At 46.3% G+C, this 27,703-nt stretch overlaps 2 protein-coding genes across 9 annotated transcripts in view; both read left to right on the forward strand.

Moving 5' to 3' along the window:
• Nucleotides 1-27,703, forward strand: part of FAT3 (FAT atypical cadherin 3) — a 452,006-nt gene that overhangs the window by 208,858 nt on the left and 215,445 nt on the right. For all 8 annotated transcript variants that reach the window (XM_052669203.1, XM_052669235.1, XM_052669218.1 and 5 more), the window contains one exon: nt 8,529-8,843. In XM_052669203.1, coding sequence (XP_052525163.1) covers nt 8,529-8,843 — 315 coding nt within the window. The remainder of the gene's footprint in view (nt 1-8,528; nt 8,844-27,703) is intronic.
• On the forward strand, nt 22,837-24,430 carry LOC128074346 (uncharacterized). The gene is made up of 2 exons (XM_052670110.1): nt 22,837-23,397; nt 23,626-24,430. Exons 1-2 carry the CDS (start codon nt 22,837-22,839, stop codon nt 24,262-24,264), a joined length of 1,200 nt encoding a protein of 399 aa, XP_052526070.1. The 3' UTR covers nt 24,265-24,430.

The raw sequence follows: 27,703 nt of genomic DNA on the forward strand, positions 1-27,703 counted from the left end.
GTTACCGTGGGCATTAGCTAGGCCCTTTGTGAAAAAGTGCCTCTGCACAAGAGGTTTATTAGTGAGGCTTAACAACTTCCATTGTTGGTCTAACAATGAGAAATTGTGCTGATGCCATCTGCGGGTTGCCTTTGGTCACAAGGACTGCAGAGGTGAGCCATATAACCTGAGCAGCTCAGAAGGCAAAGCAGAACTCAGTTTGCTGTAGAGACAAACAGATACAGGGAGAGAAATACTTACAGAGGTGCTGCAGTATTGAAGGGAATTCACAGTTTGCAGTTCATGAGCAGCCAAAAATTCAGAAGGCCTCAGTCATACAGGTTGAAGGAGATGGCTGAAGCCACCGGCCTTGAGGACATCCTGCTTTATCATGGCCACTTAACACTTGGTCTACTCTGAGTCCAGGCCCTGGGGCCCCCCAGCACAAGAAGGTTGCAGAGCTGTTGGGTGGGTCCAGAGGAGGGCCGTGAAGATTATCAGAGGGCCGGAGCACCTCTCCTGGGAAGAAAAGAGGAGCGAGTTGGGCTTGTTCAGCTTGGAGATGAGAGGGCCTCAGGGAAACCTCACTGCGATCTTCCAGTACACACCACACAATTTTTACACTGTCTAACAGTGACAGGACAAAAGGTAATGGCTTCAAACCAAAAGATGGTAGATTCAGGTTAGATGTTAGAAAGAAATTCATGATGAGGGCGGTGAGGCCCTGGCACAGCTCTCCAGAGAGCTGTGGTGCCCCATCCCTGGAGATGCTCAAGGCCAGACTGGATGGGCCCTGGGCAGCCTGAGCTGCTGGGGGACAACCACTCTATGGCAGAGGCTTGGAATGGGGTGGGCTTTATGGACCCTTCCAATTCAAGCCATTCTGTGATCCTGAGAGCCTATGGTCCCATTTCTCTGCACCATGTGGGGTTGGAAGCAGTACATGGCAGCATTCAGCCATCACTGGAACTTCCCAGCTTCTCTCAGTGTGGTTTAACTGAAAGGTTTTATTGCACTGTTCAGCTGTGATGGGACTGTGTTAGGCTTTGACAGAGATTATTCATAAATGAGAAGGATTTTTATAGTATTTGTGCATTTGAAGACAATTTGGTTCTTCCAGGGGAGCCCACTGTATATTTTTCATTTATCCATATAAGTTTATTTTTGTTCTTGTTGTTGTTGTTTTTCCCAAGCAGAAAAGCATCAAAGCAAAAAGAATAGGAATATTTATTTAAATAATTAGAGCGCTGTGAAGGAAGATGCAGAAACTACAATGAAGCCCAGTCAGGTTAAAATGTTGGCACATTTAATTCATAAATGGAAGAAGATAGAGAATTTATTTGACTAAGCACCTGGTTCAGTGTCTTGATGATATGTTTGGAAAATTGCTCTGAAATTGATGTGTAAGTGACCTTGAAGATGTCGTATTTAAGTGATAGCTCACTTTGATCTGAAGCTGTAAGCATTCTTTTTCCCTCTCCCTCCCCAAAACAAACACAGCAAGCAAAGAAAATGTGTCACGTGTGGCTGAAAGTAAAGAAGGAAGAATCTTTCTTCAAAATCTAAGCAGTGTGGAGGTCAGGCACCCACACTATGACATGCCTTTATTCCAGAGCCAGGCAGCACTGCTGCCTTCAAGTTGCCTTGTGAGACCTGGGGAGCTCCCCTCAGCCCCATGGGAAACCCAGAGCTGGTAGTGGTACAAAAGGTATGCAAAGCCATGGATATGATTCCTCTCCTTGTCATTCTTGTTTGAGTGAGCACTGGCCAGATCTCAACTTGAGTGTCACTTCTGTGCACCGTGGCACTCATGCAGAGTAGAAGTTGTAAGCCTTCACAATATCTACCTATTTGTCTACTATGTGCAAATATGTTACACTTATTAACAGCAGTGTTAATGTCCTTGTCACGATCCTGGCTGGTTTTGATATTCATGACAATGAACAGTAACTTGTTAAAAGCTATATTTACCGACTAATCCAATGGCATTTCAATAGCATTGCTGAGGATTGCATTTTTAATTAATTCTCTTTTACTACCCTGGGAACTTTGATATAATATCCACTGCAGAAACTGCATGTTGAGGTAACAGCAGATTTGTACATTAAAAGCACCAGTAAAAAAGAGAAAATTGACAATTAAGTTCCGGACAAGACTGTTACCTGTCTTGCACTGTTTGATGGACAAAAATAATACTGGAAAGTTCTACATATGTATAACCTCACAAAGTTAATATTGCTTTTGGAGTTGTTCCTTGGCATGATCTAATCTCCATTCAAGTCAATGGGGATATTTCCTTTAGCTTCAGTAGTAGCTGGGTTTGCTTTTTAATGTGCATTAAAGCTTGCAAAATGTGTGCAATAAAATAAAACCAGGAGGACACGCTCTGCACAGCGGGGAGGCTTAAACGAAGGCACAGAAATAGCATTTAATCACCAGTGTAAAGAGGCTGGCTTTCAGAGCTGCCCGCTGGGAGCAGTGGGTGGCATGGGCGATGGGCCGCCTCCATGCTGCGCCAGGTTCATGGCTGATGTGACGCCACCATATGATGGCCATATTCGTATCGGGTCCTGGCAATTCATGGCTTCAAAGGAGGTGAATATAATGTAGGATTTGTTCATGTACCCACCAGTTCCAGTGCCCACAGCATGCTCAGTTTGCCTGGCACTGGTGCTCAGGTCCACTGTGCATCTTTGTCACGCTAAAGCTGTTCAATCCTACAGCCTACATTTTACATTTATCCTCATTGGAAGTAACAAAATAAGTATCAGCTAAAAGAGGTACACTTGACTTTTATGTATGTCTGACTCATTTTATTTTGAAGTACTTAAACAAAAGAATTATGCGTTAGGCGTAATGTTAGCCTTCTTTAAATCATAAATTTTCTTTCTTAATTGGAAGTGTAATTTCTGCCTACAAATCATGCTATTTGGGTTGATTTTATGTTTGTTAGCTTGATGAATAAAGGGCTTGCATAATTTCACAACTTCTGCCAACGTTAGCTTTCTGTTCTACGTCCTTCAGAAATGACATATTTGCTCAGTGTGAGGAACCTGGCATTCAGAGACTGCTGCAAGACTCCTGCACATCTTGGGCAGGCCTAAGCACCTCAGTAAACCCTTTCTCCCCCTTTGGAAAGCTTGAAAAAGATGTCATTATGAACTTTTTTCTTTTAGAGCTCAATTTCTTTGCTTGTTTCTTTGCCAGCAAGGAAATGCAAGTGAGGAGCATTGGGTGGCGGCTCGGTGACCAACAAGGTGTTGTTTTACTGCCAGGAGACTGGCAGAGTCTTTGATGAAGGTGGTGAATAATTAGTGGTATTTCGAAATCAGCCATTTTGCCTTTCTTCCTTTGAATTCAAGTGATGAAACAGAACACTTGAACACTTCCTTATCAGTATTCATTCCTAACTCATTCTCATCATTTCAATTGGTGGACAGAATAAAATAAACTTTGTGGATGTTTTGCATGGAGCCCTTTTTGTTTTAAAGCTGAAGGAAGGAGATGCATGCTTGAAGCTCTGGAAACAACTTTTGGATGCACTTTACATGGCACAAGCTTAAGTGGTCTTGCACATAGTGATGATGAGTTTGTCGCTGAATTGAGCATCACTCTTAGTCACAGACTCACTGAATGGTTTGGGTTGGAAGCAACCTTACAGCCACCCAGCCTCAACCCCTGCCATGGGCTGGTTGCCCCACCAGCTCAGGATGCCCAGGGCCCATCCAACCTGTCCTTGAGCACCTGCAGAGATGGGGCATCACAGCTCTCTGGGCAGCTGTGCCAGGGCCTCACCACCTTCTGGGTGAAGAATTTCTTCCTAATATCAAACCTACGTTTGCCCTCTTATATTTTAAAGCTGTTAGCCCTTGTTTTATCACTACACTCTACAATGAAGAGTACTTTTTCAGCTTTCCTGATTAGCAGAATGATTGTCATTGCCACTGTCCCCAGCATTTTCTTAGAATGCTGAATAGCAACATTTTGAGAAGTGTAGCTGATACTTCCCATCTTCCTGTTTAAGAGCTCAGAAGCTTTCCTTGTCCATCATTTGCTGAAACCGTGAGATTATGACTACTTACACTGACAGCTTCCATGACACAGGCACTTGAGTCAAGTCAGCAAAATCATACACTAAAATATGTTTTGCATCTAGGTCAATGACGTGGGCAGGAAAGTAGGCGATACCGTCTTGTCCCACACAAAGGTGCCGAATGGTGGGAGTCTCTGGCCTACCTCCAGCATGCAGGTGTTGCTGCCAGGTGCCCAGTGCAAATTTGCACTCTCCTTTTTCTGACATCAGCTTCCAACCATCACACCTTAATTTGTTTTTTTTTCAGCTACATTAAAGAACCTCGTTACTCTCCTCTGTCTTTTCTCTGCCTGACTTATTACAGATCACCAAGTTGTCTTTTAATCTTGCCTTCAGAAAAAGAGAATTCAACTCCTTTCGGTGCTTGCACTATTGAGAGTATTCCTGAGGGATGATGTGACTCTCGGGAGGAATGTATGTACAGAGCAGATACCCATGGCAGTGGGCACCTATGTAAACACCTGCATGAACAGCCCTGTGAGCACTCCCTTGCAGGGCTGTGGCAGCTCCATTCATCATGTAGTCTGCACACAGAGCATGCCTGATGTGTGAGGCACATAAGCAGGAAGCAGAGAGAAGTGAGGAAAGAAAGAACGGTTTTCTCTAATCCCCTATTACTTTAAGAGCCTCTTGTGTTTCTTGTGACAGTAGTAAATGTGTAACTTTCAGGTGGATTTTGTGTAGCCTGTGTCATTTGAAATGGCCTGCTGAAAGATAGGCATCGAGTGAATGGGAGAGGCAGAAAGGAAGTTAGATTTGCTGATTTTGGGCCACTTGAATAGCCACTAGCTTCTCATTGCCTTTTTTATTTTTGCTCTCGCCCATCACAGTGCAGCCTCTCACTGCACGCCACTTGCAAGAGCCATGCAGGAAACATTATTGCATTGTTTCCCTGAGAAAAGAGGGAAAACAAACATTTAAGAGAAACAACCACACAACCTTTGCTCTGGCGCGTTGCTGAGCCCGAGGGTTGCACCTCATTTACATATAAATGTGCCCAGGATTTTAATCAGGGATTAGCGCTCTGTTGTTATTTTTCACTCAGTGCTCATAACGCACGTGGTGCTTTGCAGATTGCGTAGGACAAATGGATTGTGAGGAATGCGGCTGAGAGGTACCCACGGCACCGCTGGCCTGATTGATTGCTGGTTTATTTCCGAGGGTGCCAGGAGCCCGAGGAAGTGCTGGCTTCAGTCCTTCAGGGATGCTGTAAAATGAGGCAGTTCTCTCTGAGGGGGGTGTAAAGGGCTGGCATAGAGCCTGCTTACTTGGATTTCAGCTGCCCCGTGTAGAATGGCAGTATTGCCTCTGTAATGTGGCGTCCCGGTGGACAGCAGCATCTGTTTTTCTGCCTGGTTCGTGAATGCGTCTGCAGAATTGTGAACTTTTTTTGTAATCACTTTGAAATGTTCAGGATCTCTGCTGATGCCTCTTACTTCTTGCTTTGTTTAGCTAGGGTGTCGTTCCCTTAGTCATGTTTCTCTTCAAATTAACAGGCAGCTGGGATGAGCGAACCACAAAAACAGTCCATAAAAAACCTTCCAAAGTTTGTCTTCTTTTCTGCCCTAATTTACCTGAAAAAAAAAAAAAAGCCACTCTTTTGTTATCTATTTATATCAAAAACCTTTACAATGGGGAGGTTTGGGGTTTTTTTGTTTTTTGTTTGTTTGTTTGTTTGTTTAATTTACTTAGAGTATCCTAGAATCATAGAATCATTAAAGTTAGAAAAGACCACTAAGGTCATCCAGTCCAGCTATCAGCCCACCTCCCCATGCCCACACACCACGTCCCTGGATGCCACATCTGCATGGTTCCTGAGCACCTGCAGGGACGGTGGCTGCACACCTTGCTGGGCAGCCTGTGCCAGTGCCTCACCACTCTTGCTGAGAAGAAATTTTTCCTAATACCCAACCTGAATCTCCTCTGGCACAACTTTAGGCCGTTACCTCTCACCAGATTGCTGTTACCTGAGAGTATTGGCCGACCTCTATCTCACCACAACATCCTTTCAAGGAGTTGTAGTGAGCAATAAGCTCTCATTTTGTGGTCTTATCCAGAGATATTCTCATCTTTTCTTACACTTTCACTCAGCTAACCCGAGGTACCCCAAGGCCAACCCATAGAGACCCCCAGGCAGTGTTTTGCAGCTCAGACACCAGCACTGTTGGCATTTTTCCTTTCATGCCATACTGATGAAGAAACAGTAATAATAATTTATTGTTGCCATTAGTCTTCAGAGTTCACCCCTCATCTGAAGATAAAATTTGACATCTATTTGGAAGGTGTCGCCCATATATATGGGTTAAATACTCTTGTGTGCATTCTTGTGGGTGTGAACTACAGCCCCATAGCCAGGAAGGCAGCATGGACAAACTTTGTGCAGGTCATTCGAGTGGAAGGGAAAGTTGCTCCCAGTGGTGACACAGGGTCCCCACCTAGAGAACCTGAAAGGGAGAGAAGACTTTCTTCTTTATTTATCAAGCTGCTGTGTGTTGACAGGTGAAATGACAAGACATATTGAGCAAAAGAAATTAATCTGTATCTGAGACCTTTTAATAAATCAAAAGTAAAACGAAGAATCAGTGTAGCAGCCCCGCTGGCAGCTGCTAACACTTGTTTCATGATCCTATCTGTCTGAAATACACAAATGGAAAGGAATTGTTGCCAGGAGTCATAAAATGAAGGAAAAACTCGGAAGATAGATTTATTAGCATCTCAATTTTGGTGCAATTCAGCTTCATAAACAGAGGTTAATCTGCTAAAACCTTCCTTGCTCTCACTGGGGGAAAACCCCACTCATTTCAATTTGTGTTTAAAGATCTAACATAATTCTTCGTGTCGTCTGAATAAATCAACATCTCAAGAAGCAGCACTTTTTGCCCACGTGGACTTATTTATTTATTTCCACAATATGCTGTTTATTATAGGCTCTTCTCATCCCTGCGATGTAATTTCTCTTCTGGACTTGTAGGCATTTTCATCACACTTCACTACATATTTCACCCATGTTTCTACAGAAAGTCATTATGTAGCACAGCCGGCTACTGACAGGAATATTTAGAATACTCTGCCTTTATCCTACAGTGCTATGTTGTTCACCTTCGTTGGGTGAATAATATACCTCTGACCTGATGTTTTGGAAAAAGACCTGAGCCCGTATGTGGTTCAAACTGGCACTGCCCTTTCTCTCTGTATAGCTGATAAAGCTGTAGGAAAATACCTGCCAATTCAAACTAGTGTTAAAAGCTTAGTAGAAAAAATCTGAACTTGAAAAAAAAAAAAAAAAAGGAAAAAAAAAAGTGTGTCCTAGAAGACCAACACAAGTAGACTGTTCAGTGGCCCTGTGCTGCCTCCTGTCCAGCAGATTTGAGTGGGGACATCAGGAGCTGGATCCTGACTCCTAGGAACTGACAGCATCCCTTCTGCTCAGGGATCTTCTGTCTCACGATGAGAGTGGTACTCCCCGAGGATGAAAGTTACCTTCTCTGCCTCTTGCTGCTGCCCCTCGTACCAGTGATGCAGTAAGTTCACTAGTAACTTCGACCAGAGGATGGGTTCTGCTGTCCAGGGAAGTTTTCTCCAAGGCTGTTTAGATCATTAGGCGTTTAAAGCTTTATCAGAATATCAAATCCATTCCATCCCCTGATGGCTCATGATTACAGGGCAGACATTTTCATGGCTTCTCTTCAAGAAACGTAATAGACTTTCCAGTTGGCTTTTAAACCAAAGGTCATGGCTGTGTCCAGGGTCATAAATGGAATAATTGCTAGTTTCTCAAAAACCAGATTTGATGCATAAGTTGTTGGACAGGAGCTGAGGAATAATGCAGATGAATTACAGCTGAACTGCAGATAGTGAATTAAGAAAGGTTCCCATCATCCTGCACCCTGCACTGCTAAGCAGCTCCCAGAGCCTCTCTGCTGAGTGCTGCTGCAGACTGGGGGTTCTGAAGCGTCATCTGTGCCTATTATGGGATCCCTAAAGCCTCTCTAAGGCTTCATAGAAAATTGCAGAACAGTCTGATTCTTAAAAAAAATAAAATAAGGCAAAAAAGACACCTTCATTGCTAGCACTGATCATAGAACTTGGTTTCCTCCATATTTCTTTGTGCAGTTCATAGCCAGTGGTGAGCTCCTTCCCTATCAAGGTTTGTACAAGCTTGCATCGCCAGCAGAAAGGGAAGGCACTGCTTCTGTTACTCAGCTGCAGCCCCAGCATGGAACTGGTTATGGCATTAGGACACTTACGAAGAACCATCTTTCTCAGTGCAAAGAGCTGAGATGTTGAGCAGGTTTCAGGAATCAATGGCTGAGATTCTTTATGTGCACATATTTAGTTTTGTGAGGTTGAAGCATTAAAAAATCTGCACACATTTCTGTCAAACAGCCAAATCAAAATAGATGTGGTTTTTCATTGATCCTATTCCTGAGATCCTCAGCTTGCTGTTTTTCCACAGGAGTTATCTACACAGCAGATGTCCTTGACCGGGAGACAACCAAATCCTACTGGCTGACAGTGTATGCCACTGACCACGGGGTTGTCCCACTCTATGCTACCATCGAAGTCTACATCGAGGTGGAGGATGTGAATGACAATGCCCCGCTCACCTCTGAACCCATCTATTACCCATCCGTCATGGAAAACTCGCCAAAGGATGTATCTGTCATTCAGATCCAAGCCCAGGACCCTGACTCCAGCACTAATGAAAAACTGGCATACCGGATTACAAGTGGAAATCCCCAGAATTTCTTTGCAATCAATCCCAAAACAGGTAAGAAAATCCTGCTGCCTCATGGTGGTCAGGAAATGCTATTCAGTTGTTTATGGGCTTCGAGATCTGTTGATGGTGCATTGCTTTCTTAAGATGTGTTTTCTTCTTAGTTATGTGCCTAAAGCATCTTCCTCTGCACTTGTAAATGAGCACATGGCAGCTGATGCTGCTGCAATGATCACTCTTCTGTAGGTCACTGAATAGCTGCTGGCTGTGGCCTCTTTTCTGTGTCTGTAGGGATGAGACTTTCCTGAGAAGTGCTGGGAGGCAGATTCAAGCTGTTGTATACCGTGAAGCAGAGCCTCATGCTTTGTAACACGTTGTGGCTCTGCTGAAGTGAGTGGCAGCACACTTGACAAGCACCTGCAATTAGGCTGTCTGTTACAGCAGCCGGATGCAACTGTACAGGTTGTTTCATATAAAAAGACAATGCAGATGATCTAAAAATTCTTTTGGCCTTAAAAAGAACCTATGGGGCTGTGGTTGGCTGTCCCAGCCCCACTATGCTGGAACAACCCTGGGCATCGCCGCGCCCTCCTTGCCACAGCTTGGGCTGTTCAGGTGAGGATGCAGATGTCACCCAATGTCACGGGTGCTCCATTGGATGTCTGCCTGTGTTTGACCACCAGCAGTCCTCATTCCAGCATTTGCCTCATTCCACTATCTGCCTTGCTCATGGTCTGTACGGGGAGGCGTCTGACCTAACGGTGTGGGCTGAAGAGCCAAGGGGAGTGGGCTGATCTGTGTCAAAGTAGCTCAGAGGATCGATGCAGTTCTCATGCTCCTGGTTTTGGTCTGAGCTTTTGACTTCTTTTTTTTTCCAAGTTTATTTATATCTGCTGCAAATTTCTAAGTGGCTAGGAATATACCTGAAAGGGAATACTTATGCTGTGGTATAAAAAAATTATATTCATGAAAGAACTTTTCACCATTTGGCAGGGCAAGCCTAATGCAGTATGTAGCATAAGAAGGGGTCGGGATCATTCAGGCACAAGCCCAGGTGAAGAAATCGTAGAGCATGTGTATTCACTTTGTTCAATCTGGTGAGCCCTAAGGCACATATCTCACTTATTTTTAACACTTGAAATGGTCAAAGATGGCTCTTCCATCTGCATCCTTTCCCTTCCTCCCCCAGCCCTAGAAATCCCATATGGACAAAATAGCAGAGTTAGGACTCTGCCATGTTTAATGCAAGCACATCCCTGCCGTCGGCTCCTACTGTAGAGCATCCTGCTCAGCACAACTCCACTTATCCACACAGCTTTGGATTTCAGTGTCACGTACCAGAGGTGGGTGCTCGATGCTGGCTGCTTCCAGCGGTACAGGGTGTGGGGTTGCTCCTTCTGCTGGAGCAGATTGTGCCAGACTGAGAGCATCACCCTATTGAATTGCAGTTAATGCTGAGGATAGTTCAACTTCATTTTGAGCTGAGAAAATTCTGAGAACTAAAAGGCATCAGCATGGTTAACATTTTACTGTTTGGGCAACCCGGTCCCCATTGCATTAGGTGAGGATCCCAGCCAGTGCCTGACTGCATGAGGGAATAAATCATCCCCTTCCATCCAGCCCACTTGGTGCCAAACACAGAGCAGTGCGAGCTGCCAAGGCTGCCCCTTCTCTCTTGTTTATTTTCCCTTTGATCAGGCTGATGAAGTGTGTGCACTCTGAAGCCCCTTGTCCCAAAAAAGAGTTCTGTCACTTGAACAGAAGGATTTTGTCTTCCCTTGTGAAGTACTGAAGCATGGCGAGTTTTGCCCTCCCTCTGCTCAGCTTAGAGCCTTCCTCCCGACAGGAGGCTGGCGTCCCAGGAACAAAAGGCTGATGGGTTTGCCTAGAAAACGTCCCCAAAATCTTCAGCCAAGACTTTCCTGCAGGGCATTACCTTTGCTAACGCAATGATTTAAGCTCTGGTCATTTATATCTGTGACTTTGCACATGCAGAAGAGATTTGTAGTGTGCCGGCTCAGCGTGCTTGCTGGGACTCGGTGACACTATAACTCATGGAGCACTTTGCACAGCAGCCGTAAATGTGGCAATGTGCTGTATAATCAAGATTAAAAGGTTTAATGTGAACCCAAATATGTGATGATGGAAGGGAGTGTGGGTTGAGTGAGAGCAGTCATTTGTTAGAAAGGATCTTTTATTTTCTTTGTTGGTTTGAGAGTTCAAACAGCGCCAGCAAACTGACACCTTTCTGCTGTGACTCACCATGTCAACAGGCAGCATGAAGGCCCTGACACAAAATTTTTACGACCTTTTCTGGGATGCAGGAGAAGTTGGCCTCAACTGGAGAGAGGAAGTTCTGAAGCATTTGGGTGCTTTTATGGCAGTCAGATCTATTTCTCCTCCAGTACTCCTTGTATGCTTTGTCTGTAGGTACAAGAAACCTTTTAATAGAAAACCTGTAACTTCCTACATTATACATACAGTTCTGGGGCCCCCAACACAAGAAGGGCGTGAGCTGTTGGAGCAGGTCCAGAGGAGGGCCACAGATGATCAGAGGGCTGGAGCACCTCTCCTATGGGGACAGGCTGAGAGAGCTGGGATTCACCAGCCTGGAGAAGAGAAGGTTCTGGGGAGACCTTATAACAGCCTTCCAGTACCTGAAGGGGGCCTACATGAAAGCTGGCCCCCTACATGAAAGCTGGAGGAGGGACTTTTTATAAGGGCAGATAGTGACAGACCAAGGGGAAATGGGCTTAAACTGGAGGAGGGTAGATATAGACTAGATTTCAGGAAGAAATCCTTGACTGTAAGGGTGATGAGACCCTGGAACAGGTTGCCCAGTGAGGCTGTGGATGTCCTCTCCCTGGAAGCATTCAAGACCAGGCTGGATGGGGCTGTGTGCAACCTGGTCTAGAGGGAGGTGTCCCTGCCTATAGCAGGGGGTTAAAACTACATGATCTGAAGGGTCCCTTCCAACCCAAAGCATTCCGTGGTTATAGACTGGCCCAACGCTGGATGGGTATTTTAAGTATGATGGACTGCAAGTAAACAGCGTGCATTTGGACCTGTTTGGTAAATCATGGAATCATAGAATGTCCTGGGTTGGAAGAGTCACTGAGTCCTGGCTCCACATCAAAGAGCATTGTCCAATTGCTCCTTGAACTCCAGCAGCTCGGGGCTGTGCCCACAGCCCTTTGGTGCAGAACATTTCCTTCAGCCCCACGTGATGCAGCTCTGTGCCATTCCCTCAGGAGCAGAGAGCCGAGCTCAGCGCTGCCCCTCTGCGCCCTGTGAGGAGCTGCAGCCGCCATCAGGCCTCCCCTCAGCCTGCTCTGCTAGGCGTTGCACAAACCAGGGGACCTCAGCCACTCTTTATATGTCGTTTACCCTCTAGACATTTTGCAGCCCTCCTTTGAACTTTCTCTAATAGCTTTATGCCCCTTCTATATTTTGGTGCCCAAAACTGCACCCAGTGCTTGAGGTGAGGCTGCCCCACATAAAACAGAGAGAAACAGTTGCTCCCCTAGGAGCCAGGGTCTGCCACAGAGCTGTGAAAGGGTCTGCTGCAGAGCTGTGAAAGCAAGACCAGCACACCACTAGGATCCCACCTCTGCTGAGGATGCAGATGGGACTTTGGGGCTCTGCTAGATCATGTTTGGGGTTTATAGAGGTTGTTTGGGGTCTGAGCCATGTGTCTGTGGATGGGGTTGGAGTTAGGATGGGAACGCACATAGCCCTACCTTGTGCAGCTAACTGCTGTCATCTCATGGGAAGGTCTTTGTTTTCTCACCTCTATTTTCTTTCCTAGCACACAGCCAAGCATCATTCTGCGTCTCAGAGCGTGCTTTTATCTTATGAGCTGATATTCATAGGTACAAGCACTAAGTGAATAATGGCGCACATGAGTATGTGTGAAACCATAAATCTCCCACACTCCTGAACAAGGGAGCCTTGTTCTGCAGCCTGCTGGAGCCTACTGCTGCAGCTCAGGGTCCAATTCAGCAAATCAGGATTTTCTTTAGTTTTACTGGGCAAGGGGTATTGTCATACATATTTTTCTGAGGGGGTGGTTAAAGTGTTTTTCAAATAGCTGAGAATGACTCTGATGGTTACATTACTACAGGGAAAGGCATAGTGATTTCTGTGCTTCCTTTTTCTCAGTGACATCTTGCACTCAGCAGGGATGGATGAGTTCTCACTGTCTGGTACACAGCCTGCCTGTCATCAGGGTCAAGCTAACACCTGGTGGGGTTGATGTAGAGCTTGGGCTTTCCCTTCTTACCTTGACTGTTGTGCAGGGGAGGACTTGATCTCTGCATTTAGCTTGTGCAGTTGGAGGAGCAGCACTGGTAAGGGCTGGGATTTGGGGCTGTAGCCAGGGACCAGGCATGCAGAGGGACTGAGCCCACGGGATGCCATGGCAGCTCCCAGCCTGGTGAGTTATTTCAGGGTGAGAAGCTAGTGGAAGAAGGTAAATAAAACGTGTGATGGAGTTATAAAAAAATGATTGATTAGAGCCGTAAATTCTTCTTTTATTTCACGTATATGGGTGTTAATTTCACAGAACAGCACAGTGATAATTTACTGCATTGATTTATTAGTTTTTGTGCTCTGAAGAAAATAATGAATTTTAATTCAAACCACTACATTCTTTTTTTTTAGAGTTCCACATATATTGGACAAACCCAATAAAGTTATCTTCAGCCTTATGTTGATTAAATGATATTTTAACTAACACTCCAGCAGACCATACTTAGCTCTCACACAGTGATTCTGTTGATGTTTATGAGTTTACATTTATGCTGGTCTGTCTGAGAATGTTGTTTATACCTGGCTTTGGCTCTTGCTGGTCATGTTTAACAAAGACAGATCCCTGGCATTCCCAAAACAGTATTTGCTGAGGCTTTAAAGCACATTGAACTAGTGGGGTTAGAAGCTGTGCGTGGAGGTCAATATATCATTTCAGAGCAGCAATTCTCAGCTTCTGGAAGTTGTCTCTGAACTGTCACATCAAGATTTGACAGAGACCGGATGCTTTCGGACTGAAGTAATATTAATATTTACATAAGCTAATTTGGGAGTAGTGAGTGTCAGGTTTTAATTGATATGAATGCTAAGGAAGATAATACCCCTCTGAAGGCTTTTCTTTCTTTGCACTTCCTGAAACAGCATAGCATCCTGCTGGGGGTGAACGCCACATTTGCCATGCCATATAAATCCTGGACTTCACCCTTCTTCATGCCTCCCGATTTTTACATCTGCTTTTGTCTTCTATGCTCAGGAGTTCTTGGAACTCTGAGATAAATGCTTGCTCTCCAAGGCCCAAGTGATTCCGTGTTGTCGCTTTTTTTCCAGCAGAGGAAGAAAAAATGTTAAATATTCCAGATTTTTGTTTTAAGTTCTGCTGGGTTTTTGTGGAGATAACATTTCAGAGGGACAATAGTCCAATTATTGACATTTATGCTGTACTTTGAGTTATGCCAAGGACCACATGGATAATGAATGGAAGCTAAAGCAACTTAGTCCATGCTGCATTCAGATCTTTTGGTTTTAAACTCATGCTGCCTTCGGTCAATGGAAAGACTAATATTTATTGGTTCCATAAAGCAAGGGGCATTTAAAACTTCCTCCATATAAAACACCAGACCATATGAGAAGATGAAACAAAATAGTTTCTTAATAACATTTCTAGGGGACTTTGGAGCAGCAGTATCAAACTAAATGTAGTTTCTTACTGTGTAAGAAGGATTTCATGCTACTTGTTAAAAAAGTCTGTTCTTCAAGAATAGACAACTTCATATGTTCATTCTTGAACATTGATTCTTTCTTCTTCCTCTGTAATTTTAGAGTTCTTCTGCATTACTGGAGGACCTGCTGAGATTGCAGCTGATGGTGTTTATGCTATTAAGCTCTTTTAAAATATACCATGAAATGAGATCTTAAGGCATCTTGTAAATGAACGCCAGTAGTTTTGGGGTTGCTTGGTTGTAGTTTTGTGTCTGAGTAGGTTGTTCTATTTGCCTGTTTGTTTGTTTAATTGCATTCTAAGCTGCCATCTCCCTTCACAATACATCAGGTGCTACTGTGATCAAATTGGGAAATCACCTCCCTCCCTGCTGGAATGTCCTTCTGCAGTGTGCCTGGTGGTATCTCCTGCACACTGTTGGTGTAGTGCCATGTTCAGCAGCTCCATGTGTTGTGTGACAGCTGCGCAGATTGTGTCATGCTCATTGCCATTCATAGAACCACGGAATCACAGAAATGTAGAAAGGCTTGGCTTGGAAAGAACCTTAAAGATCATCGCATTCCAACCTCCTTGCTGTGAGCAGGGATGCTACACGCTAGACCTGATCAGATATCCCCAGACCCTCTCCAACTCAGCTGACCTGTCCAAGGTCATGTGGAATTTCGTGATGGAAGCAACCATTGGTTCCATTGTAGATCTCTTAAATTAATGGTTTAATTCTCCCTTCTGTTATAAAATCATAGAATCCTTTGAGTTGGAAGGGACATGTAAAGGTCACCTAGTCCAACTCCCCTTCAATGAACAGGGACATCCACAGCTAGATCAGATTGCCCAGGGCCTGATCCAGCCTCACCTTGAAAGTTGTCAGGGATTGGGCATCAACTACATCTCTAGTCTAGTCTCCCCGCAGACTTCTCTTCTCCGGGTTGAACAGCCCCAGCTCTCTCAGCCTGTCCTTATAGAAGAGGTATTACATCCTTTGGATCATTATCGTAGCCCTCTATATGTGCTCTAACTGCTCCATGTCTCTCCTGTACTGAGCACTCCTGGATGCAGTGCTCTAGGTGAGGCCTCGTAGCACAGAGCAGAGGGGCAGGATCACCTCCCTTGCCCTGCTGGCTGCACTGTTTTGGATGTGGCCCAGGATACAGTTGGCTTTCATTTTATTTTATTCTACATCCAGCTTTATACAAATACTCAGTTCTCCAACAGTTGCACAGTTCAGCCCAATATATCATAACGGATCTGTAACTATCCATAACTAACACAGATTTTTAAAATGTAATTCCCTTAGTGCATTAGCTAGCTTCCACTTTCTGTATTTTATGTTATATCAACACATACTAAACGATCTACTCTCTTTTCTTTCACCTCTCAATATTATTTAAAGTATAACTCTTAATGACTTCTTTATTATATGCTAACTATTAAAAATCGAGCTTCTAAGTATTTTAAAAGCTTTAATTTCTACTTTGGGATGGCTCATTCTTTACTTGACACCATATTTCCGGTGGTTTGCGCTTGGGGTTAGCAGCTCGCAAATCAGAGGTTCAGAGATGTTGCAGTTATGTATTAGTCAGTGGGACCTAAGCAACCTACCAGGCACTGTACAACATATTTGACAAAGTTGCTGCCTCGAGGAACTTGTCATAACAACAATGGTAATAGTAATAATAATAATAATTAGGAAAAAAAAACAAACAGGGAGGAAAGGATGTAAATCATCAAGTCCATCTGCTTGTCAGTGCATATTTGCTCCCTGGAGCACATTCTCAATTAACTCCTGCAGCTCAGCAGTGACGCAGACTCTTCTTTTGATTTTGAATGAGTCATTTAAACTCACTGCTTTACTTTTTTCTTTTCTTTTTTCCCAACTGGAAATATTTTCTGACCTCATTTTCTGAAAATTTGTCCACCATATAGAGTCAAATGGGCTCTGAAAATGCAAGCTATTGATTTTTCAGGCATCTAAGCATTCACAGACATCCATGTGCAGTCATTTATTCGTAGGCAAACAAGAAGAAAGAGCAACATCACTTTTAAAATCATAGATTAAAGAGGAATAAATAACTCGTTTAGATTAAGTACAATAATCTAGTGTCACACCATTGATTCCATTAAGAAGAGGAGAAGGCTTGGGCTCAGCTCACCCATCTCTTCCTTCTTCCATGGCTGTGATTTCCTCCATGCTCTGTGTTATCTGTGGAGGGGATGAAGGTGTGAGCTGTGTCACCTTAGTTAAGACTACAGTAATGCTGCTATTAATAAAATAATAAATCCAGCTTTATCACCTCTGCTGAGCAGACTTGATTTCTGCTAGCTGTGGGTTTTGATTCCTGAGCAGCTGAATACAGTTGAGCTTGCTGGATGGCTCTGATACCAAGTGCCTCTTTTAAAATTGCATTCACAAATACAACACTGCTCATAAATGCCATTTTTTTAATAATCAGCAGATTTAAACACGGCATATAGAAATTTTAACCTTTCTTTAGATCTCCATGATGACCTTTTTTCCCTCTTCCACATTAAGAAACTTTGTGAGAATTCCCAATGATTTGACTGGTCTGTTGTGTCCTCACTTACTCAATAAACATTTTTTAACCTGAGCTCCCTACTTGATTCAGTAGAGACTTATAAGTCCAAAGGAAAGTAGCATGGCGTGAGCCCATGAGTCTGTGTTTGCTCAAGGAAAAGGCTACTGCCTGACAGGAGAACAAAGCAGGGAAGCACAGATCTTGGGTTAATGTCATGCCAGTGGGGAGGAATTTCCCCACAGATGTTAGGAGCATCAGTCCATCGCCTGTCGCAGTCCCATGCTGAACACCTTCGACATTTCCCTGATGGAAAATAACTCCCTCCTGCCCTGCCTCATTACAGGTTCTAGGACAGCAGGAATTTTGCTACTAGTCCATAAATTGATCTTGTTGTGTGTTACATCTGTCATGTTATTTTCATAACATCAGGAAAGCAGACCTCTATCATATTCATAACTCTGGCTGTCACCTTCTGTCTGTCAGTCTGATTTCTCTGTTCATGCATTTCCAGAAGTCTAAACCAGTCAGAACTGGTCAAGAAACCATCTGTCTTTTTCATAGGTTATTCTGTTCCTTCACTACTTTGTAATTTGGATCACTGCATTCACTTGCAGGTGGACAAATACTCTTGATATAACTATTACTAATGACAAGCATAACTGAGATTATTGGGGGAAACTCTGCACCGTAAATATTGAGTCACAACCCTGTTAAACACATGCACAAGTCTATGGATACTTGTCATATCCCGCCGCACGTTATTACGATAATAGCAGTGAATGCCCTTATGTTACAGTAATTGGTTGTGGCCCAAGCCTGAACTCTGGCAAGGGAAATTAGGTTTGTGAGTTATGAATGCTGAGACATGGAGCCTGAGAATGTGATGTTCATGTAGAACCCTGTGGGTGTGCCAGGAGCTTCCAGGGAGGAAAGTAAAGCTGTGATGTTAGGCCAGGTGAGGGGAAGACTTCGGGTGGGGGGGTAATGACTTCTGGTTTCTTTTGATTTGCTACTGCTTTTTAATGAATCAAGTAACTTGCATGTTGCTGTTGCCTAGCAGTCAAAGGTACTGATGGTGCCGATCATTTTGGACAAAGTGGACGTGCTGGGATCAGAACGGATATCACTAGCAGACATATCACAGCAGATATTGCTAGGATCAACATTTTTATCTTTTCCTTCATTACTGTGAGTATGCTCATATTGTCATCTCAGGTCAGGCACTTTTCCTGGCTTCAGTGGTGTATCTTCACATTATTGTATGAGCATTCTATCTCTTTATGGTCTGGAAGTTAGAAGTACAGCCTGCAGCCAATATTTGCTCTGAGGGTAACAGCCATCTTCAGCTCTTAAAAAACAGAGGTGGAGACATTTCCAACCTGAGGAAATGAGATTGACCTATGGTGTATGTGAATATTGAAAAAAAATAGTTTGGAAATGGGAAGAAGAGAGGGGGCAACTGTAAAGACAGGTGTGTTTGCATAAGCCATTATGATGTCAGTAATTGCAGTGTTAATTTTTCTTTGTCTTCCATCACATAGGAGGTTGCATCAGCACCTAATAAACTTGCAAAGCTTCATCACCTTACAATACAGCTGAACTGGTCTGACCACAGCTAAGGTTAATAGCATATTAATGTTATTTTTCTTCTTCCCTCTCTGACTCTCTGTCTCCATTAGAGTTACTCTGTTATAACCAAAGTTAATTATTTCTTGTGAAATTATTCTCCCATCACTTTCTCCCTTCCCTCTGTGTTAATGAGAGTGCTTTTCTCTCACTGGTAAGATTGACACAACTTCTTTGAAGTTAGTAACGCTGTTGCCAGTTCTTGCCAGTTAAGTATGTGACCTTATCAGTATAATTGTACAGATCGCATTGCCATATGTCTAGATGCACTGAGCTTAATTTAACAGAAGACATATATGTGTAAAAATAAAGCAGTATCTGGGGGTTAAATATTGGAAGACCCCCCTAATCACAGCTTTCATCTTATACAAAACTTTCTGCAGAAATCTTAGAGCCCCAAGTTAAATGTAAAAAGTTTCCCTGTAACAGACTCTGGTCTCCTAGCTATATTTTCACATTCATCCCATGGCTTCTACGATATTTGCACTTTCTCACCTGATGTACTTGCATGGTGTCTCTTGCCTGGGTAGCAGAGTCCTTCATGCCATGTGGTGAGAAAGAGAAGCAGTGCTGCCCCTTTTGTGCAAATCAGAAACTGAGGCAAAGAGAGTTGCTAATAAGCTATGCTAATAGTGAAGATACAGACTTAATTTACCTTCAGAACCACTAGCTATGTACAACATAAAGCCTTTCTGGTGAGGGTCCAGACTGCCCCACTGAATTTCAGATGCTGATCCCACACCTCCTCCCTCTCAGCTGCAGAGATTCCTCTACATGTGCACAGTGCCTTGGGTGGGCATGTAGGAGCACCTGTTTCCTACTGTATTTCTAATTAGCCCACCATTTCCCATCCTTGCATTTCAGCTCCTCTTCTCTTGCTCAAAGGCAAGCTTGAGATGCCCAAGGGCAAAGAAGGATTCCAGTTTGTCCATGTGCAGGACCTGGATGGCTCTAATGAGGCCTCCAAGGCATGTAGAGACAGAGCTGACTCATGTCCCTTGGGAAAATAAAGCCTGATGGGAAACTATCAGCCTGATGCTTACACAGCAGCTTGTCAGTATGTCTGATGTCGTGGGGCGAGGAGGCAAAACCGGAGCTCTCACATCTCAGACTGCCTCCACACAACTGTGCTCTTTGTTTGTCACCAGTACATTTCTTTGTATTGTCTTTGCAAGAACATTTTTACTCATTGCATCCTGTGAATGAGTCAATGTCATTATCTGTTTTGGGTTTGCTGCCATCTTAAGAGAAATATCATGTTTTTGTCAGATAGTTTGCATGCAAGGAATCTGTGCTACAGTGATCTATTTGGCAGTCAACAAGTAGCTTTTCAGATCTTTAAAGGATTTGCTTTTAAAATTGCCTAATTCCTGAACTTCAACTTCATAGCAGTGTATGAACATTGATGCACACTCACTTCTTTTTTCAAGTAGCCACAGTACCCAAAAGGTAAATGTAAGTCTGCTCTGCAAGAGATTATTTTGGCTATAGTTAATTTGCATCCATTCACCATATGCTGCATATTTTCTGACCATCACTTCAATCACCGACACCGAGTAATAATAAAATGTGCAGTATCAAAAAAAATAGTTTATGAGAGAAGCATAGGTGATCATAATACTAAAACTTTGGCTGAGCGATGCAGTTTATACCATCCAAGAATTTGGCCATCTTATCCTTTAGCAGATATTATTACAAGACAATATTGTCATTGCTGAAAAATGTTCAAGTCATTTCTGTTAATGTGAAAACAGGGCATTTTTAAATCTCTGAAGAAATGTTGTGTGCCCATGACTTTACATTATTCAGAGAGATCCTTTGGGAGAAACAACTGAGGAAGAAGTTTCTCATTTTCATTATTATTCAATGAATTTAAGACAATTCTTGAGATGGAATCTGGGAACATATTAGAAATGACACTGGGAATAATTGTTGCTGAATTTAATCTATTGAATATGTGTGAACCTATGTGTGACTCTATTGAATATGTGTGGACTGATTAAACAGAGAGAATAAACACACAAAAGATTACCCAAAATAGGTGCAGGGATGGAAAAAATGGCAGATAATAATAAGGGCTTAGATGAACATGATGCAGTAGATATTTTTCTTCTAAGACTAATAAGAAGAATTCAATCTTATGAGATTTATCTTTCTTTACTTTCTTTTTCTCTTGTAATACTTAATGTAATACAAACAGATTAAGAGAATCTTATGTATTAAAAGAAAAAAAAAGTCATATGACCAAAATTAACTGCAAAGTAATCCACAGGGACAAACAGCTACATTGACTCAGTAAGGGGCCCATAATAAGAATTTCTATGCTTGTAAGCCCCTCTGCTTGAATTGTCTTCATTTGAAGAGGAGAGAGTCCTCCACTGAATGACAGCTTGGCATCAGACCAACAGGATACAGTGGTACCATCACCCTCCCATCAGCTCAGCTCCCATCTGTCTACTATGTCTCTCCCCTCCCACTTAGCTGCTGATAACGAAGGAGGATCTAAAAGGCATAGTTGCAAGTATCAGTACAGGATGGGACCCGACCTGCTGGAGAGGAGCTCTGCGGTGAGGAACCTGGGGCTCCAGGTGGACAACAGGCTGGCCATGAGCCAGCAGGGTGCCCTGGTGGCCAAGAAGGCCACTGGGATCCTACAGGGCATTACAAGGAGCGTGGCCAGCAGGTCAAGGGAGGTGATCGTCTCCCTCCACTCTGCCCTGGTCAGGCCTCACCAGGACTATGGCGTCCGGTTCTGGGCTCCCCGGTACAAGAAAAGGCCGCGATCTCCTGGAAAGAGTCCAGCGGAGGGCCATGAAGATGATCAAGGGCCTGGAGCACCTCTCTCATGAGGAAAGGCTGAGCGACTTGATGTTGTGTTGAGGGACATGGTGTAGTGGGAGCTATGGGTAATAGGTGAACAGTTGGACTGGGTGACCTTTTAGGTCTTTTACAACCTTGGTGATTCTGTGATTCTGTGATTGTATGACCTGGGTCTGTTCAGCCTTGAGAAAAGATAATTCAGAGGGGATCTGATCAATGTCTATATCTAAGGTGACAGCGGCCAAAATACAAGGGCAATGGCCACAAGTTGTATCAGAGGAGGTTTAGGTTAGACATAAGGAAGAACTTCTTCTCTCATAGAGTGGTCAGGCACTGGAATGGCTGCCCAGGGAGGTGGTGGAGTCGCCGTCCCTGGAACTGTTCAAGAGGTGTCTGGATGACGTGCTGCGTGATATGCTTTAGTACTAGTGGTGGCAATGGTGATGAGTAGACGGTTGGATTGGATGATCTTAAAGGTCATTTCACACCTTGTGATTCTATGATCATCTTGAGAGGTCCCTTCCAGCCCCTACAATTCTGTGATTCTGCATCAGGGAGAACACTGTGCTGCCAAGGAGGAGAAGGCAAATACGGACACTGCTGCGGGAGGTGTCAAAGCAAACGTTCAAATCTCTCGGTCTGTACTATCATCTATTCTTTTATTTTCTTTCCGACGTATAAATAAAGGAAATTAATCCAATATTCATTGCTGTTGGAGTGAAGGGCTCAAAAGGATGGGAGAGGAGCACCGGACCTCTGCTTACGTCTGTTTACGAGGGTGGACAGTGATAGGACAAGGGGAAATGGTTTCAAACTAAGACAGGAGAGGTTTAGGTTAGATAGTAGGAGGAAGTTTTTCACACAGACTGGAACCCGTTGCCCAAGGAGGCCGTGGATGCCCCATGCCTGCAGGCATTCAAGGCCAGGCGGGATGTGGCTCTGGGCTGCCCGGTGGATTGAAACTAGGGGATCACTGTGGGCCTTCTCAACCCAGGCCGCTCTATGACTCAGTGATTCTATGACCTCGTGCGCTCATGAAAATTACAGAGTGCAGACGGATTGCAAAAAGGGGAGGTGGAACAGGGAGGTGGGATTTGGGTGTAGGGTCCCCAGCCCCGAGCTGGGTGTGGCCATGCCGCACCGGGGAAAGGCATTGTGACATCACAGGCGGGGCATGACATCAGTCTTTATCAAGGCACGCTGGCGGCCTCCCCCAGCTCAGACACTTGGAGCACTCGCTCCGTCCTGGTGGTCACTGCTGGAGCTCTGCTCTGGGTGACAGCCACTTGTGTGTTGAGAGCGGTCCTTGGGAGAGAGCAGGATGAAGCTCAGCCTGACTCTCTTCCTCATCTTACTTGCTTTCCTGTCTCCAATTCCTGACACGTCCAGCTGCCTCAGCTGGGTCGGGAACTGGGACAAAAAGCTGCTCCATCCCGAGGAGCAGCATCCCTTAGAGACCGAGTGCCAGCCCTCCAGCTGGCTCTCCTGGCTTGGTCTAACCACCTGCCCCACCAAGATCGGGGATGGCAACCAAAGGAACGTCCTTCACCAGGAGCACGGACCAACTGACACCAAGAGCCAGCCCTCCAACTGGCTCTGCTGGTTTTGCCGAAACATCTGCTCCAACCAGATGGAGGACGGGAACAAAAGGCAGGTCCTTCGCGAGAAGCAGAGCCCGGTTGAGAGCAAGGCCCGGCCCTCCAACTGGCTCTGCTGGTTCGGCCTAACCACCTGCCCCACAAAGATGGAGGACCAGAAGAAACACCAGGTCCTTCATGAGGAGCAGCGTCCGACTGAGTCCAAGAGCCAGCCCTCCAACTGGCTCTGCTGGTTCGGCCTAACCACCTGCCCCACCAAGATTGCGGACGGGAAGAAAGACCAGGTTCTTCCCGAGGAGCAGAGCCTGTTTGAGTCCAAGAGCCAGCCCTCCAACTGGCTCTGCAGGCTTGGACTAACATCCTGCTCCACCAACACAGAGGATGGAAAAACAGCACAGGTCCTTCATGAGGAGCAGCATCTTGTTCAGTCCAAGAGCCAGCCCTCCAACTGGCTCTGCTGGTTTGGACTAACATCCTGCTCCAGCAAGATCGAGGACAACAAGAAAGACCAGGTCCTTCCCGAGGAGCAGAGCCTGTTTGAGTCCAAGAGCCAGCCCTCCAGCTGGCTCTGCAGGCTTGGACTGACATCTTGCTCCCCCAAGACCGAGGACGGGAAGAAGAGCAAGGTCTTTCATGAGGAGCAGAGCCTGTTTGAGTCCAAGAGCCAGCCCTCCAACTGGCTCTGCAGGCTTGGACTGACATCTTGCTCCCCCAAGACTGAGGACGGGAAGAAGAGCAAGGTCTTTCATGAGGAGCAGAGCCCCATTGAGACCAAGCGCCAACCCTCCAACTGGCTCTGCTGGATTGGACTAAACACCTGTCCTCAGAATGGAGAGAAAAAAGTCGTGCCTCCTGAGAAGAGCCTGCCCGTTAATGCTGAGCGCCGTGCCTCCCACTGGCCCTTCTGGATTGGCCTTTCTCCACACCCCAGATGGGTCCCGAACAGGGCCAGCGAGTCTGTTGATCCAGAGGGCCCCGAGCAGCAGTCCCCGCACACCGAGCAAGACGCCTTCAGCGTGCCTGACATCCTCAACAACTACAAGGACTTAATAACGCCATTCCTGATAATCTGCGTCATGCTCGATTTATGGGGAAACTGCTATCTGTTCCGGCTGCTGTGGGTTGCCTACCAGCTCTGGAGAGATATGTGAAGACATCAGGCACAGGTAAGCGCTCGGGATTCATACTGCACAGAAGGGACTGAGGGTGGGGAGCGGGGAACCGCAAAGGTCTGGTCTGTGAGGGCTTCCAAGCAAAGCAGACCTCCAGAGGTCCAGCAGCTCTCCCCAGAGACTTGCCCGGCCCTAGGGCTGACAGCCGGCCGGGACTCCCATGCAAAACGGGGCCTGCCGGAGGTGCCGTGAGCCCCACGGGCTGCCCCGAGCTGTCCTGGGACGCTGGAAAAGCGGCGCAAGAATCAGAGCCCTGCAGGGCGATGCTCTGCAAAACGAGCCTGCATCCCTTTCTCTGCGCTCATGCCCTGTCATTTCCAGGGAACGGAACAAACGGCCTCAGCTTCAGAACGCAAACAGAGTGATTTCCACAAGGCGCTTCTCTCCATCTGGCAGCCTGTGGGTCAAATGGTGACCGAAGGTGGCGCTGAAGGCACCTGCGATGACAACAACATCTTCCACTGGGGGGACACCAACCTCCCCCAGATCATCACCTCCATTTTCCATCAGTCATGAAATAAATAACACCATCATTTCCACAGCCGGTGTCATTGTGGTGGCAGTGCGTCCGGGACAGTGGCAGCACTAAAGGCATTGGTGCAGGACAGCGCTGCTGTTCGGGGACTGGGGGCATGTTCCTAGGCAGGAGGAAGGGCGGTGGGCCAGGGATAAAAGAGGCATCGGTGGCTGTGAAGCGTCCAGAGACAGCCATGCCCCAGGGGAGAGAGCACATGTTGAGCGGGAACCTACGTCCCAGTGGGGTCATGCAGCGTCCCCCAGAGTGCACGGGGAGGGCCCGTGAGTCTCCAGCACGCTGGGAAGCATCCAGAGCACACTGGGAATCCTCAGCTGGGCCAGTTCTGCCAGGATCCCGTGCGCATCACCTTCCCAGAGGAGGCTCGCACCAAGGGAGCCTTCCCAGAAAGGGAAAACGGCGGCAAAGCACCACAGCAAGATCTGCTGGGGAAGGGAGGGAGGCCCTGCGGCACGGCGGCTCAGACTCCCTGGTCCGTTTCGTCCCTCTGCTTATTACAGCTGACTGGTAGCTCAGGCCGGCAGCCATGAAGGCGCTGAGAGAAGCCTGCGGGCTGTCAAACGGGACTTTGGGGCACTGGCGCGCTGTCACGGCTCCAGCCCGGTGCTGTGACTAATGGGGTGGAGGGACAAGCGAAGCCACGAACCAGGAAAGGGGCAAGAGAGGTGGGGAAAAGGTAGGGAGATGGGCCTGACAACAAAACAACGGCAACGAGCTAAGGGAGAAAACAACGATTTTCTGAGTACGCTAATTTTCTGAGAATGCCAGCGGGATGCAAGATTAAGAAAACAGATGAGGTTTGCCAAAAGCAAGCGCAGAGTCTTGCACCTCGGAAGGAACAGCCGCAAGTATCAGTACAGGCTGGGACCCGACCTGCTGGAGAGGAGCTCTGCGGTGAGGAACCTGGGGCTCCAGGTGGACAACAGGCTGGCCATGAGCCAGCAGGGTGCCCTGGTGGCCAAGAAGGCCACTGGGATCCTACAGGGCATTACAAGGAGCGTGGCCAGCAGGTCAAGGGAGGTGATCGTCTCCCTCCACTCTGCCCTGGTCAGGCCTCACCAGGACTATGGCGTCCGGTTCTGGGCTCCCCGGTACAAGAAAAGGCCGCGATCTCCTGGAAAGAGTCCAGCGGAGGGCCATGAAGATGATCAAGGGCCTGGAGCACCTCTCTCACGAGGAAAGGCTGAGCCACCTGGGTATGTTCAGCCTTGAGAAAAGAAGACTCGGAGGGGACCTGATCAATGTCTGTACCTACGGGATGATTGACGGCGGCCAAAATACAAGGCCAAGTTCTTTGCAGCCGTGCGTGCTGATGGGACAATGGCCAAAGTAGGAAGTTCTGCACAAACGTGCAGAAGAACGTCTTCACGGCGAGGGTGAGAGGGCACTGCAACTCCTGCCAAAGGAGGCTGTGGAGTCTCCCTGTCTGGAGATGCCCAAGACCTGCCTGGACGCCAACCTGTGCAACCTGGCCTACCGAGCTTGCTTTGGCAAAAAGGTTGGACTCGATCGTCTCCAGAGGTCCCTTCCAGCCCCTACAATTCTGTGATTCTGCATCAGGGAGAACACTGTGCTGCCAAGGAGGAGAAGGCAAATACGGACACTGCTGCGGGAGGTGTCAAAGCAAACGTTCAAATCTCTCGGTCTGTACTATCATCTATTCTTTTATTTTCTTTCCGACGTATAAATAAAGGAAATTAATCCAATATTCATTGCTGTTGGAGTGAAGGGCTCAAAAGGATGGGAGAGGAGCACCGGACCTCTGCTTACGTCTGTTTACGAGTGTGAACACTGATAGGACAAGGGGAAATGGTTTCAAACTAAGACAGGAGAGGTTTAGGTTAGATAGTAGGAGGAAGTTTTTCACACAGACTGGAACCCGTTGCCCAAGGAGGCCGTGGATGCCCCATGCCTGCAGGCATTCAAGGCCAGGGTGGATGTGGCTCTGGGCTGCCCGGTGGATTGAAACTAGGGGATCACTGTGGACCTTCTCAACCCAGGCCGCTCTATGATTCGGTGATTCTGTGACCTGCATGGGTTCACCATGGGTTCAGCAAGGGGAGGTCATGCTCGACCAACCCGGTGGCCTTCTACGATGCAGTCACATACTGGGTGGATGGGGGAAGAGCGGTAGATGTAGTGTACCTTGATTTTAGAAAGGCATTTGATACTGTCTCCCACGACATCCTTATAACAAAGCTTAGGCAGTGTGGGATAGACAAGTGGACAGTGAGGTGGGTTGAGAATTGGCTGACTGGCAGAGCGCAGAGGGTCGTCGTTGGCGATGCAGAGTCTGGCTGGAGACCTGTAACCAGTGGTGTCCCCCAGGGGTCTGTGCTGGGTCTGGTCTTGTTCAACATCTTCCATCAATGACTTTGATGAGGGGATAGTGGCCACCCTCAGTAAGTTTGCTGATGATACAAAGTTGGGAGGATTGGCTGACACGCCTGAAGGCTGTGCTGCCATTCAGCGAGACCTGGATAGGCTGGAGAGCTGGGCAGTAAGAAACTGGATGAGGTTCAACAAAAGCAAGTGTAGAGTCTTACAGCTAGGGAAGAATAATTGCATGCACCACTACAGGCTGGGGGATGAGCTGCTGGAGAGGAGCTCTGCGGAGAGGGACCTGGGTGTCCAGGTGGACAACAGGTTGGCCATGAGCCTGCAGTGTGCCCTTGTGGCCAAGAGGGCCAATGGCATCCTGGGATGCATTAAAAAGAGCTTGGCCAGCAGGTCGAGGGAGGTGATCCTCCCCCTCTACTCTGCCCTGGGAAGGCCTCATCCGGAGTACTGTGTCCAGTTCTGGGCTCCCCAGTGCAAAAAAGACAGGGATCTCTTGGAAAGAGACCAGCGGAGGGCCACAAAGATGGTGAAGGGCCTGGAGCA

The sequence above is a fragment of the Tympanuchus pallidicinctus genome, unplaced genomic scaffold, assembly GCF_026119805.1.
Source record: "Tympanuchus pallidicinctus isolate F22 unplaced genomic scaffold, pur_lepc_1.0 scaffold11, whole genome shotgun sequence".
NCBI lineage: Eukaryota > Metazoa > Chordata > Aves > Galliformes > Phasianidae > Tympanuchus > Tympanuchus pallidicinctus.